The following is a 13,612-nucleotide window of genomic DNA, read 5'->3' as shown; positions in this document are numbered from 1 at the left end:
ATACCATTTCTCTGTATCCCAGGAAAAAACAACAACAAACAAACAAAAACATTGAATATAGATGATGTACAATCTCGTGTATTTCTAGAAGTTTATTAATAGAACTGAGTAACTTGTTTGTATTTTTCCACTTGACTCAAGTTTATCAAATACTTTCAATATGACAAAACATATATTCCACATTATTTCGTGGTGTTTTTTTTTACCTTTAACTTGACCTTTGACCTTGACACTGGGAATGTGCTGTGTAGTGGTGTATTTGGTCTGTGTAATCTGTCTCTCTCTTTCTTTCTGTGCATAGATGCATACACTGCAAGGTGTAACTTTGAAGTGGACCAGTGTGCGTACACCAACCATCCTACCAGTCAGTTCATGTGGTATCGCATGTCTGCCGCCATCATCCCGGACCACCTGTATGCCCCAACCAGGGACCACACCACAAACAGCGTTGGGGGTTTCTACATGGTGGCAGATTTCCTTCTCATGAATGAAATTGGAGACTCTGCGATTTTGGTATCCCCCACCTTCCAGGCTACTGGGCTCGTTGGTTCGTGTCAGGTCAGTCTACTCTCCTGTTTCCATGGCAACATATGATACTGTACATTACATCACGGAGTGTAAAATCATCCACTTCTTTGCAGATAGCTCTCAAGTCAAATTCTCCATCCCTTCTCAAGTATTGAATTGGATATTGCCATGTTATCATTTTTTATGTCTTTCAGAAAGTTCTGAAATGTTTTATGAAGCAAATTTCTCTTGCTTTCACTCTTTACACAAGGTCAAGAAAAACAAGTCGTATCCATTTTATCCAGATCACTGTAGAGTTGGAAGGATTAAGCAAGGATAACTATGTGAAGTCGGGAGAATCTTTGTTAATGGGACGGACTTAAAAATTGATGACCCAGAAAACTAGAATGTGTGATAATTCATGTTTTAAACCAGGGGCTGAATTGTGAAGTGATGACATCACACTCTCATCTGATTTGCATATGTAAATTAATTTGATATACTGTGAATGTCTGTGTTTGATACAGGAAAGCAGTTTGAATTCTAAAATTCTGAAAACTCTGTTGCAGGTATTCAGATTTTGATAACATTTTGACTGCCTTGTGTTTGTGTCGCTGAACTCTTCTTATGAGCCCACCAAGCCATACACACCATATTTGTTTTGTGGTTTGGTGTAGCATAATGTGTTACAAAATGTGTTCGTAATTTTCTATAAACATTCCTTTCATGAAACTTTTGCAAATTGGAGCCCACAGGTTTGTTTGTTTGTTGTTGTTTTTTTACTGCATGAAATTTTTGCAAATTCCTGGCCATTGAAGAAATGGAGTATACTATGTATAATGGATTGTGTAGATATAAACGCTTGCATTTAGTTTACCTTTGCTAATCTTGGCTCTTCGAAAAGTTTTCAAAAGATTTATGCACATTAAAATTTCTTGTGTTACAGTATCCTTGTTCAAAAGACTTGTGTAAACTTGTGTCTTTCTTTATATGTTTGTATTTTTGAATCAGATGCGCTTCTTCCTCTTCGGACATGGAAGTGACAGAGGAATAGTCAACATCTACACTCGTACTGAGACCTATGGAGTTTGGACGTTAGTGGAGAGCTATGCAAACTTCTTCTTTGATAGCTACAGTTATTTCACTGAATCAGTGTCTGCTGGCAACAGTGATTTCCAGGTATGCGCTGGTCCTCGAAGGCAGTTTAACCAGACATTCAAGTAGACTCGTTTCTTTTGTTTGTATAACCGGATGGGAACTGTGCGCTTAAGACTTCTACTTTTAGAGATGTACTCTTTTACATACACCTGAAATTAAATTCTAACAAGTCAATTTATGCAAAGCAGTGTCAAAAGTGTTAATTCTTGTGTGTGGACACCCAAAAATTTGTTTTTTAGTGATAAATGATGCTATACAAAAATTGGCCCAGCTTGTTTGTTTGTTTTTCTTTAGAAACTCTTGTGATACTTTGCCCTGCATGGTGTGTGAGGAATATTTAAGAAACCATCAATTAAAAAAAAGAAATTCTGTAATGCAATTCTCCACAGAAGGTCTGCACACAGCGGGGTGCAAGGGGTCATACTCTGGTTATTGTTTTCATGTGCAGTCTGGAGATTAATCTGCTTGATATATCAGAAGGATGTGGCTTGCTCTCTTTGCACAAATTTTATTTGCAGCTGAGTGAGTCTTTCTGCTGCTTGTCATCTTTGGCAATTAGATTAGATTTTTTGCATTGCGATGCAAAAAAAAACAATGACTTCTGTTTATAATAGCAGCCCTGTGTGCCTATCGGTATGTAAGATCAACATATTGTGTAAGTTTATAAATGGCAACATCAGGTACTTGATGATATTTCCATATATTGTTTACGTGCATTTATGTAGCCTACCAAGTTAAAAGAAATCAAAATGAGGTTTGTGACTTGTTACGATATGGGTGTAACTCCAGTTGAAAACAAAACAAACAAAAACAAACAAATGCTTTTGCTTTCATAGCAGCCATGTGAACCAAATCATAATTAGATCTCTTCAATTTAAAAATCTCACTAACCTTGTGTACAGGTGGTGATACAGGCTGTGGCTACCACTGGACCCAACGCTGCTATCGCCATCGACGACATCAGCTTCGAGAACTGCCCCCTAGCCAGCAACCCTCTGCCGCATGGTTCCACGACTCCTGTTCCGACCACCCTGGCACCGTGCCCGGTGTCGACTGACTTCCAGTGTGGGGATGGTCAGTGTGTTAGCCAGGGTCTGGTTTGTGACTTCAAGGAGCATTGCACGAATGGGATGGATGAAAAAATCTGTGGTGAGCATCTTCACTTTAATCCATCAAGTAAAAGATGTCATTTTTATGTGGTTTGGTGCTACAGTTGAACCTCTCGTATCCGGACAAGTCGGGACCGGGGCTCATCCGGATAAGGGATTTGGCCGGATACGGGAGACTCAATGCTTTATACATGTACATTTACATGTACATACACATGTACTGATGTAGCCCGTTGTAGTGCCACATGTAGTAATGTGTATACTGCAACCTTTTCATTGTTACACTCAGTAACAGACCCCCAAATAGAGGTTCGTGTTTGCAAGAATGAAATCATTTTCTTTTATAAATTCTTGGGATGATTTACCTAAATAATTATCAAGAAATTTATGAAGTATATGTAATTCATGTGTGTTTGTGTAGGAGTTCTCAAGGAGTTGGGAATCCCCCTTTCCTCCCGTAATTATTTTTATAAAAAAATCACAGCGAGATTGCGTCCGTATGATAGAGAGATCCGGATAAAGGGAGGCCGGATAAGAGAGGTTCAACTGTATATCTTTTTTTTTTTTTTAATTGTTACTCTTCATTTATGGCTTTATGTTTTAGGTTCAGAATTTTCTGAAGGTCTCTTTACTGGTAATTTTGCGAAGGATTTGATGTGTTGAAATATGGTTGATTCTGTGGTCCTTCATACTAATGTGTTTGTAGTAATAATACTAGTGAGAATAATGACAAAAATGTACATATTAAATGATATACGTATATTCCTGAGTGCTAGATTGTGGTCTAGTCCTAGGAAATTCAACTTAAGTAAAAGAAACAATGCAAGAGACAAGTTGAAAATAAGAATTCACAGTACAATGGTGCAGAAGTTCACTTATGAATTAACAACTTTTTTAGTATCCATATTATATCAAATTGTGTAAAAAAAATTAAACCAATTAATAATTTTTTTTTTTTTCACAAAAATCCAAAAGTTATCTTGTATTGGCTTGATTTGATTGCTGAGAAGAATACCATTTGGGAACTTCAACAAAAAAGCTATCATTTGCTGTGAGGAGTTTGTACATGTGAACCAAAAACATATCAAAGATGGGATGATAACAAAGAGTGCAATATTGAAGATAGAGCTGGACTTGCAGATGTGTTGGCCACCATGTGTATTCAGGAAGCATTTTGTGGGATTTTTTTATACTGTTTTACAGTTCCAGGCATTGAACTTGTCAAGCTTTTTCATCAGCATATGGTAATCCATCCAGACTTGATCTACAGTAGATGTAAAGTTAGCAAGCCAGCTCAGGTGAGGCAATGTCCTTACCTGAGCAAGGAGGCCATTTCGACACAATAGAGATCAGGTGGATGAGATAATCTCTGTACATTGACGAGTTCTTAAACATCTGTGCCACTCGGCAGAAAAAGCACAGTAAGGGTTAAAGCAGACACAAGAATAAGTGCAGGGAAACAAATCTGCAATAGAAAGTAGTAGCAGTACACAACTTACCAAGCTCAAGTTGGACATATTAAGGAGATTGGGGTAGCAGACTTGAGTGATGTATGAAGCCCTCCCTCTATAGTCTGTAGACTGAACAATGCTGTTTTTTGTGTTCTCCATGCAGGAGCCTGTGAGTTTGATGATGAGAATCTGTGTGGGTCAGAAAGCTTTGGTTGGCAGAGGATTCAGGCAGGAGAAGATCCTGACTATCCACCAGCTGATCACTTTGATGATTATAGCAGTAAGTACACAGTCACCTTTCACACTGGTGGAAGTAGAGACCAGTGAGCCTTACCTCTTACTACCGGTATTATTCACATTTTGTGCCATCTTCCTAAAGATTGCAATCTTCCATGGCCACCAATCATTAACATGTCTTCATTCAAAATGGCAATGCCTTTTGTGGAACCATGCAGATTAAGATGCCACAACTCTTTTTCCTCTTTCTGTACCCCTGTCAGGAGGGGCCTTTGCAGATTTCTTGATATTCTATTCAACCTTGGTGGCAGCATGCCCTCTGACTTCGCCATCAATTCTTACATCATGTAGCCACCATTGTTGTAGATTCTTACGTTTACGCTGCCATCCTTACATCAATTATAGGTTTGTCATTTTCAACCTTTTGCTCTGATCAAAACAAATCATTTATCAACACCAAGTGAAGCAGTACCATGGAAGAGACAACTACCATCTTCAACCAGTTCTGAATCACTACAATTCAACCATTATAGCTACCAAGTCACCATCATTACAATCAATAAACTGTGGGCACTGACAATCATTGGGAGTGATCTGTATCACCACAATTTTCACAGTGATCAACCATCATTACCATGACCATCTACAGTGTACCATTGATCACTACTGAATAGCAACCACACCGTCTATTCATCGGCATCGCTACAATTGATTACTGTTACTGTCTAGCAACCAACATTGCCACCAAGTTCTTACCACAGCCAAGTACCATCAAATCATCCATATCATCATCTTTATCAATATCTTCATCATCATCATCATCAGCATCATCATTATCAACATCATCATCTTTATCATCATCATCATCGTCATCATCAGCGTCATCATCATCGTCATCATCATCGTCATCATCATCGTCATCATCATCGTCATCATCACCACCACACCTTACCTGCTGTCATCACATCTGATCTGCTGTATGATAATTACTACCACTCTGCCACTGATTCCTACCAAGCAGCCAGCATCACAACCAATTCATCATTACTGCCTCCACTTAGATTGTATCTATGGTTCTATCAGTGTTCTTTTATCTTCACTATTACCATCATCATCGTCTTAAAGTTACTGTTAACCATTGGGAGCAGTGTTTTGATAAGTGTTTGAGTTATCACAGTTGATGCATATGTATAGATCAGTTGTATCACAAAACATCTTACCGTATAAAGATTTTGCAATACAGCCTAAAATATAAGGTGTTATATAGGAGACTGAGTTGTAGACTAATCATACAAGGTCTGAAGACACAGACTATACGGTAGTACAGTATACTGACATACATGTATCCATATGTGTTGTAGACACGATGGGACTGCAACTGAACTAATAAAGGAGTACAGACATACTCTTGTGATTGGCTTCAAATCATGACTTTGAACTGTCTTTATTTCGGCTCAAGTGAACTCACAAACATAACAAATTTGGCGACGAGGATGGGATTTCTTCAGAGAATTGCCTGGAACAACTCAATTTTGTGGATGACCAAGAGAAAAGGTGGATTTGAATGGATTTAGATTGGATCGTGCAACGGGAAATTTGTGATCCAGTCAGTGGTGGCCTATGAACAGTCCCAGCTATACGAGATTGTGTCATGAACGCTTTGCAGCATTTGATACATTAAGGCTACACAGTATCCATTCATAATCATATACATAGACACCACAGCGGTTTAGGATTCTCAGTAACCTATGGACGCTTTGCAGTAGGTTTCTATGTTGATACAAGAAGGCTAGACCCTAATTAAGCTAGATCTAACAGAATCCAGTAAGCTACATGATCTAACTAGGAATGTCGGAAGTGCTAGACTCTGTTTCATAGAACTTGTGTAGTTCAGAGACGCTTTGCAGATGCAAGTCTAACTCCAACGGTAGTTTGTTAGATGAAATCTGAGGGCCAGCCCAAGCCTAAGTCCACAGAGGTCCAAAGCAGTTCCAGGCCCAGCATTATAGTTGGGAAGGCTACTAAGACCCAGCTATAAGGCCAGCCCAGCCGAAGCCAGCCCGATTGAAGCCAGCCCAGCCCAGCCTAGGACCAGCCGAACCTAGTGCAGTGAAGACCCAGCAAGGTCCAGCCCTGCCGATAGCCCAGCCCAGCCTAGGACCAGCCGAGCCTAGTGCAACGGAGACCCAGCAAGGTCCAGCCCAGCCGAAGCCCAGCCCAGCCTAGGACCAGCCGAGCCTAGTGCAACGAGGACCCAGCTGTTAAGCCCAGCCCAGCCTAGGACCAGCCGAGCCTAGTACCGTACAACGGGTCCAGCCAGCCCAGCCAAGTCATGCAACATACATAGACTCTAATGTTAGAGCATGCAGTTCTAACTGATGAACTAAAGCAATGGACTCAGTTGAACATAGTTTTGTAACAAGTTGTATGGCTTGATGTTTATTGTTGCATGGATGCAAAGTTGTAAACTTTTGTTACAGGTACCGGTACAGTCATAATGTATGCAACACCAGTCTAGTGCAACAAGGTGGTAAGTTTGTTGAACAATATATGACGATTTTGGTTCAGCAATTCAAAGTTTAGTTGCTAAGTCTTGAGTTTAGGCTTGATAAGCCAAAGTAGGGCCAAAGATACAAGTACTTGGTCCATCATTTTCAAGACTAAGTGGTAAGCCCGTAAGGGACTATTTAGTCCTAGTCCAGTGGTAAGAGTAAGCCCACATAATAAAGGACCGCAAAGTTCTATCCCTAGTCATGTAGGACCATGCAAGTCCTACAGCTCGAGTGAATTAAGTGGACAAGAGTTAGTCCCAGCCCTATGAAAGTAGGACCAAATTGATTACACTAGACCAAAGCTCAGCCTAATTAGTACTTAAGGTGTTCTAGTTTAAGTACAAGCCCGTGAATGGTCTAAACCAAATAGCCTACCAGCTCAAATTGGTCCAAGCCTAGCCTTGTAACTGGACCAGACAAATACTGTGTGTAATTTCAGTCATAATGTACTATATGGGTACCAATGATAGTGCATAGGCCCAACGGTTACAGGTTGTAAGTTGATACGTGGTACGTGTACACTACAAGTCTATGAGCTGATTGGTAGGCCCTATAGTCGGTCTATAGTTACAGTTTGTAAGCACTGTGAACTAAATGGTTTTGTACAATTGGCAGTGGTTCAGTGAAATTACTGATTGTTAATATATGTGTATAGATACGGTACCAACTACACATTCGTTTTATGTGGGCAAAGCAAACGAAGTAGCACAAGCAGAATAGTCTTGTTCATGTACGCACTGTGAATTAACGATGGCAACCCCGCAGACTATGATCGGTAACGTGCCCCAGTTAGAAGAGGGATATACCTATGATGAGTGGATTGAGCTCTTGGAGGCTTGGTTTTCTGCCAATACTGTGTCTGATAGTGAAAAGAAAAGGGCAATTTTCTTGACGAATGTTGGTTGTAAGAATTATCACACACTTAGAGCACTGCTACAACCGAACAAGCCAACGGAGCAGACATATGAAGTGTGCAAAGAGACACTGCAATCGCATTTTTCGCCTAAACCAACCGAGATAGTCCAGAGGTACAAGTTCTATACAACTGTCCAGAAGCCAGGCGAAACAATTCCACAGTTTGTTGCAAACTTGAGACAGCAAAGCGAAGGCTGCAACTTCAAAGAACTCGATAACATGATCCGAGATCGGCTAGTGGTGGGATGCCGAGATGTTGGTATCCAGCGCAAGTTGCTGAGCGAACCATCGCTAACGTTGAAGAAAGCACTTCAAACAGCTACAGCAATGGAAGTTGCTAACCAAGATGTGGAGAGATTGAAAGTGCTAAGTAAAACGCCTGAGTCCACGGTTGGAAAGATCCAAGACAAGAAGTCACGTCAGCCCAAGCAAGTGAAAAAGACACTTAAAAAGCCAAGCAACCCAAGTGGAAGCTCCACTACAACTAGATGTTGGAGATGCGGTGGTTACCATACCCCATGGACATGCCGTTTCAAGGACGAAACATGCTTCAAGTGTGCCAAGACTGGGCACACCAAGAGTCAATGCGACAAAGTACGGAAGTACAAGCAAACAAAAGCAGCTCATCACATGAACAATGATGATAGTAACAGTGATTCTCCCGAGGAACTGGAACAATCAGAGAACGAGATGAGTCATATCCAAGATGCTACAGTAAACGGGATAGGATATCGCGAGCCTTACCAGGCCAAGGTAAAGCTCAACGGATATCAGACAAAAATGGAAGTAGACACTGGTAGCCCATGGACGATGATATCCAGCGGAGTGTATCGCAAAGTGGGAAGTCCAGGAGAACTGACTCGATCTCATCTGTCTCTGAAGACATACACCGGCAGCAGTGTTCCAATTGTTGGAGAAGTCAAAGTGGATGTCGAGTTTGACAACAGCGAAACATCGAAGAAACTCTCACTCCTTGTAGTAGAGAAGGGTGTTAACCTGTTAGGTAGAGATTGGATACAGGAAGCCCCTGAAGTGTTGCAGTCGTGTATTGAACTGCACAGCCAAGTCCCAGTCCGTGATGGAACTGTCCACAATGTACAGAGCAGCCTACAGGACATCCTTGACAAACACAAAGAGACATTTGACTGTACAAAGCTTGGAAAGCTGCAAGGATACCAAGCGAAAGTTCACCCACAGGAAGGTGGAGAGAAAGGAAGTTTCTACAAAGCAGCCCCTGTTTCCTATGCTGCCAAGAAGCAGATAGATGCCGCAATCGATGAATTGTTGGAGGAAGGCATCATCACGCCTGTGAAGACTGCAGATGTCGCCTGCCCAATCATCGCAGTACCCAAGCCAGATGGGAGTATGAGAATTTGCGGTAACTTCAAGTTGACAGCAAACAAGATGTTGAAGGTAGAACAGTATCCCCTGCCAACACTGGAAGATCTTCTACAGGAACTTGAAGGTGGAGAAAAGTTCTCTAAGCTAGATCTAAGCCACGCCTATCATCAGATAGAGTTAGACCCTGAGGCTCGCAAGTATACGACAATCAACACTCATAGAGGTCTATTTGAGTACACAAGACTGCCTTTCGGGATAGCAAGTGCTCCAGCCTTGTTCCAGAGGACAATGGAAAGCCTCTTAGCAGATATCCCAATGTGCAAGCCCTACTTGGATGACATAATCATCAGCGGAAAGACTGATGAAGACCACCTGAAACACCTGGAAGCAGTTCTATCCAGGCTACAGAGCAATGGATTGCGCTTGAAGAAGGAAAAGTGTGCACTGATGAAAGATTCAGTAGAGTATCTAGGTCATTACCTGGACAAGAACGGCCTTCGACCCCTACAAGACAAGGTAGATGCCATACGCCAAGCAGAACAGCCAGTGAACCAGAGTCAACTTCAGGCCTATCTGGGATTGCTCGGATATTACAGAAAGTTTATCCCCAATCTGTCCCAGGAGATCGCGCCGTTGACTGAGCTGCTGAAGGCTGACTACAGGTCAAACGCCAATGGAAAACGAAGCAGCAAGCCCGACCCGAAGTTCAAGTGGGGGAAAAAGGAAGAAGCTGCCTTCCAAAGATCCAAGCATCTATTGGAGAGAAACTGTGTCTTAACACACTATGACACGTCAAAGCCGCTGTTGCTACAGACGGACGCTAGCTCGTATGGGCTCGGTGCGGTAATAAGCCAAGTGGATGCAGATGGTGAGGAACGCCCAGTTGCCTTCGCATCTCATACATTGAAGCCAAGTGAGATGAACTACGCTCAATATGAGAAAGAAGGCCTGTCTATCATTTTCGGGTTGAAGAGATTCCACAAACAGCTGCATGGCCGACACTTCACAATTGTCACAGACCATAAGCCCTTGATAGGACTTTTTGGGGAGCACAAGCCTGCAAGTCCAATGGCGTCAGCACGAGTGGCAAGATGGCATATGATCCTGTCGGCATACAGCTACGACATTGTGCATCGTGAGGGGAAACATCACCAAAACGCTGATGCGTTGTCACGCCTGCCTATCCCAGAAGATGGAAGTTCATGGGATCATCCAGATTTGGCGGAGCTGGATGAAACTCGAAGGGCACGCATCAACCTGTTAACTGACATCGAAACGAGCCCAGTTAATGCTCAGGAAGTGAAGAGCGCCACCAGGAAAGACAAAGTTCTTACGCAGGTGAAGAGATACATCCAGGAAGGGTGGCCAAACACAAGGAATCTACCTGAAGAAATCAAGGCATACTCCTACAAGAAGGATGAGTTGACGGTAGAAGACGACGTCATCCTGTGGGGACCACGAGTGGTCATACCCAACAATGCGGACATGAGAGAAAGGATTCTCAAAGAGCTACATAGCACCCATCCAGGCATCGTAAAGATGAAAGCTCTTGCTAGGTCCTATGTATGGTGGCCGGGAATATATGGCCAACTGGAACAGCAAGTGAAGAGTTGTCCAAGTTGCCAGCAGAGTCAACACAGCCCTGCTGCATCGCCTATCCACCCATGGGAATTTCCAGACAAGCCATGGAGTCGTATTCACTGTGATTATGCCACCATCGGAGATGAGAATGTCCTGATCATAGTCGATGCCCACAGCAAGTGGATCGAAGCTGTTCGGGTAAAACGAGCAACAACTACAGCCACAGTGACTGCCTTGAGAAGAGTGTTTGCCACACATGGCATTCCGGAGACGGTGGTTACCGACAACGGTACACAATTTGTGTCGGAAGACTTTGCCACATTCATGACAAACAATGGTATTTGCCACATCCAAACACCCCCGAAACACCCATCCAGCAATGGATTAGCTGAAAGAGCTGTGCAGACTGTCAAAGCAGGAATGAGGAAAGGAACAGATTCTGACCTGGAGAAGAAGCTGCAAAAGTTCTTGCTGAGATATCGTGTTACACCTCAGGAAACCACAGGGAAGTCGCCCAGTGAGCTGATGTTCAAGAGGAAAGTCCGCACGAGACTTGACAATATGCGGCCAGATCTCAACAAGTCGGTGAGGCGGAAGCAAGCGTTGATGAAGCAGACACGGGATCGAGGGAGGAAGGAGAGAATCTTCCGTATTGGTGACCACGTGATGGTAAAGAATTTCTATGCAGGCCCCACATGGCTGTATGGAAAAGTCGCGGAAATCATCAATCCTGTCATGTGTAACGTTGAGCTTGATGATGGGAGAGTGGTCCGACGCCACATCGACCAGATCAGGAAATACACCACAGAGGAACGTGCGATCCCACAGCCCGCAGAGGCATTTCAACCACCTGAGGAACCGCCAGTCGGGTTGCCGATAGAAGCGCCAGGCATGACTGGAGAGCTGCTCGACGAAGCTCCAGCAGGTGAAGCTCCATCAAGTGCAGCACCCTCAGACAGAAACGTGGAGGAAATCCCCTCACCCACAGATACAGACATGCCAGGCATGCCAGGCATGACACACACACCCCAAACAGAGAGACGCACTTCCAACAGAAGCACAAAAACACCCAAACGATTTGATGAATATGTTATGTACAAGTAAAAACACTAAGTTTTATTGTAAAAAGAGTTGTACAAAGAGTTGTGTAACTTTTGATGTGTTACATGGGTAAAAGTTGAAAGGAAGTGAATGATCAATGGTTACGAGGGTAAAGAAGATACAAAATTAATGTTGTATTTAATTATTTGCACTGGTGAGAAATCAGTCTCAGTTTTGCCAGGAAAAGGTAAAAGTTATGTTTTATGTCAGTGATTTCAGGTACTAATGGTATGATGAAAAAAAAAATATATCATTTGTATAATGATTTTGTGATTGTACATCAGGATACACGTACATTTATGAGGAGTATGTTAACTCAAGCTCAATGAAAAAACAAACATTGTAAAGATATTTATGTTATGAGTACACTGAAGTACAGTGTTTAAGAAAATTGATTGATAATCAGAAAGTGTGGTTTAAGTAAAACCATTGGTTATAAGCAAGGAGAAGTTATTGATTTAGAAGAAATATTTTGTATACTTATTTTCACCAAAGCACTGAGTGAAATGTAACGAGTATTTGAATTTTCAGTTTGAAAAAAAAAAAAAGAACAAAACAAAACAAATTCCCGGGTATAATTATTTAAAGGGGGAGGAATGTTATATAGGAGACTGAGTTGTAGACTAATCATACAAGGTCTGAAGACACAGACTATACGGTAGTACAGTATACTGACATACATGTATCCATATGTGTTGTAGACACGATGGGACTGCAACTGAACTAATAAAGGAGTACAGACATACTCTTGTGATTGGCTTCAAATCATGACTTTGAACTGTCTTTATTTCGGCTCAAGTGAACTCACAAACATAACATAAGGCAATATCACTATTTTTCTCAATAACCGCAATTGTAGAGGGTTTATTTTAGAAGCAATTACATTATAACTGCATTGTACTGTTCAACATTTTGTACATTTAAGAATTTAGCACTGATTATACTGAGTAACATTTTTGCATTGGTTGTTTCAATCCCTAACTCACATTGAAGAACTTTCTTGAAGCACTGAAGCTGGGTTTTTGTTTCATCTGCCAATGGTATCTGGGTTAAAACCTTTTATTCATTTCATATGTGTAGTGTGAATCCCATGTCAAGCCTCTGGATTTCTGCACTGTAATTGAATTGCTTATTCTGAATTCAGTATTATTTACAGCCACTACTACTACTACCACCACTAATTCGAGGGCATGTATGAGCTTCAGCCAATGCCAACTGGGGTTCCATAGATGAAGTTGCACCTCCAAACTTGTCTATCTCACATGGCTGTTGTCAGCTCATTTCATTTCATTCATTTCATTTTCTGTTTCTGTATTAATACTATCAAGGCCTCTGTCCTTCTTCAGTACACGGATGAAAGTGGCCCTACTTTTCCTCTTTTCACAATTTCCTGTCTGGGCTCCCAGAGTACCCAGGAATTGGCAGATAGCTCAGGGTACTTGTAGACTGAATATTAGGATGTCTCCAAGAATGTACTCCCTCAGTAGTATGTTAACACCTTGGAAATAATTTTAACTAAAAACCTTGAATGTGTGTGTGTTTTTTTTTTTACTTCAAAGATCGCGGATACTATTTGCTGAGCCGGGTCACATACAACGATCTCACAACACCTGAGATAGGACCTACAAGCTCATCCTGCCAGGTAGAGTTTTACTTCCTT

General features: G+C 41.9%; 1 protein-coding gene across 1 annotated transcript in view; it reads left to right on the top strand.

The window, feature by feature from the left end:
• LOC140246679 (MAM and LDL-receptor class A domain-containing protein 1-like) overlaps nucleotides 1–4,120 on the top strand; it is a 52,370-nt gene extending 48,250 nt beyond the window's left edge. The window contains exons 35-38 of the mRNA XM_072326020.1: nucleotides 302–558; nucleotides 1,519–1,686; nucleotides 2,568–2,814; nucleotides 4,032–4,120. Of these exons, the coding sequence (XP_072182121.1) occupies nucleotides 302–558; nucleotides 1,519–1,686; nucleotides 2,568–2,814; nucleotides 4,032–4,120 (761 nt within the window). The remainder of the gene's footprint in view (nucleotides 1–301; nucleotides 559–1,518; nucleotides 1,687–2,567; nucleotides 2,815–4,031) is intronic.
• Nucleotides 4,121–13,612: the final 9,492 nt, after the last annotated feature.

Source organism: Diadema setosum, chromosome 3 (assembly GCF_964275005.1).
Source record: "Diadema setosum chromosome 3, eeDiaSeto1, whole genome shotgun sequence".
NCBI lineage: Eukaryota > Metazoa > Echinodermata > Echinoidea > Diadematoida > Diadematidae > Diadema > Diadema setosum.
Note: the sequence above shows the minus strand (reverse complement) of the source record. Positions and strands in the feature narration are given on the sequence as shown.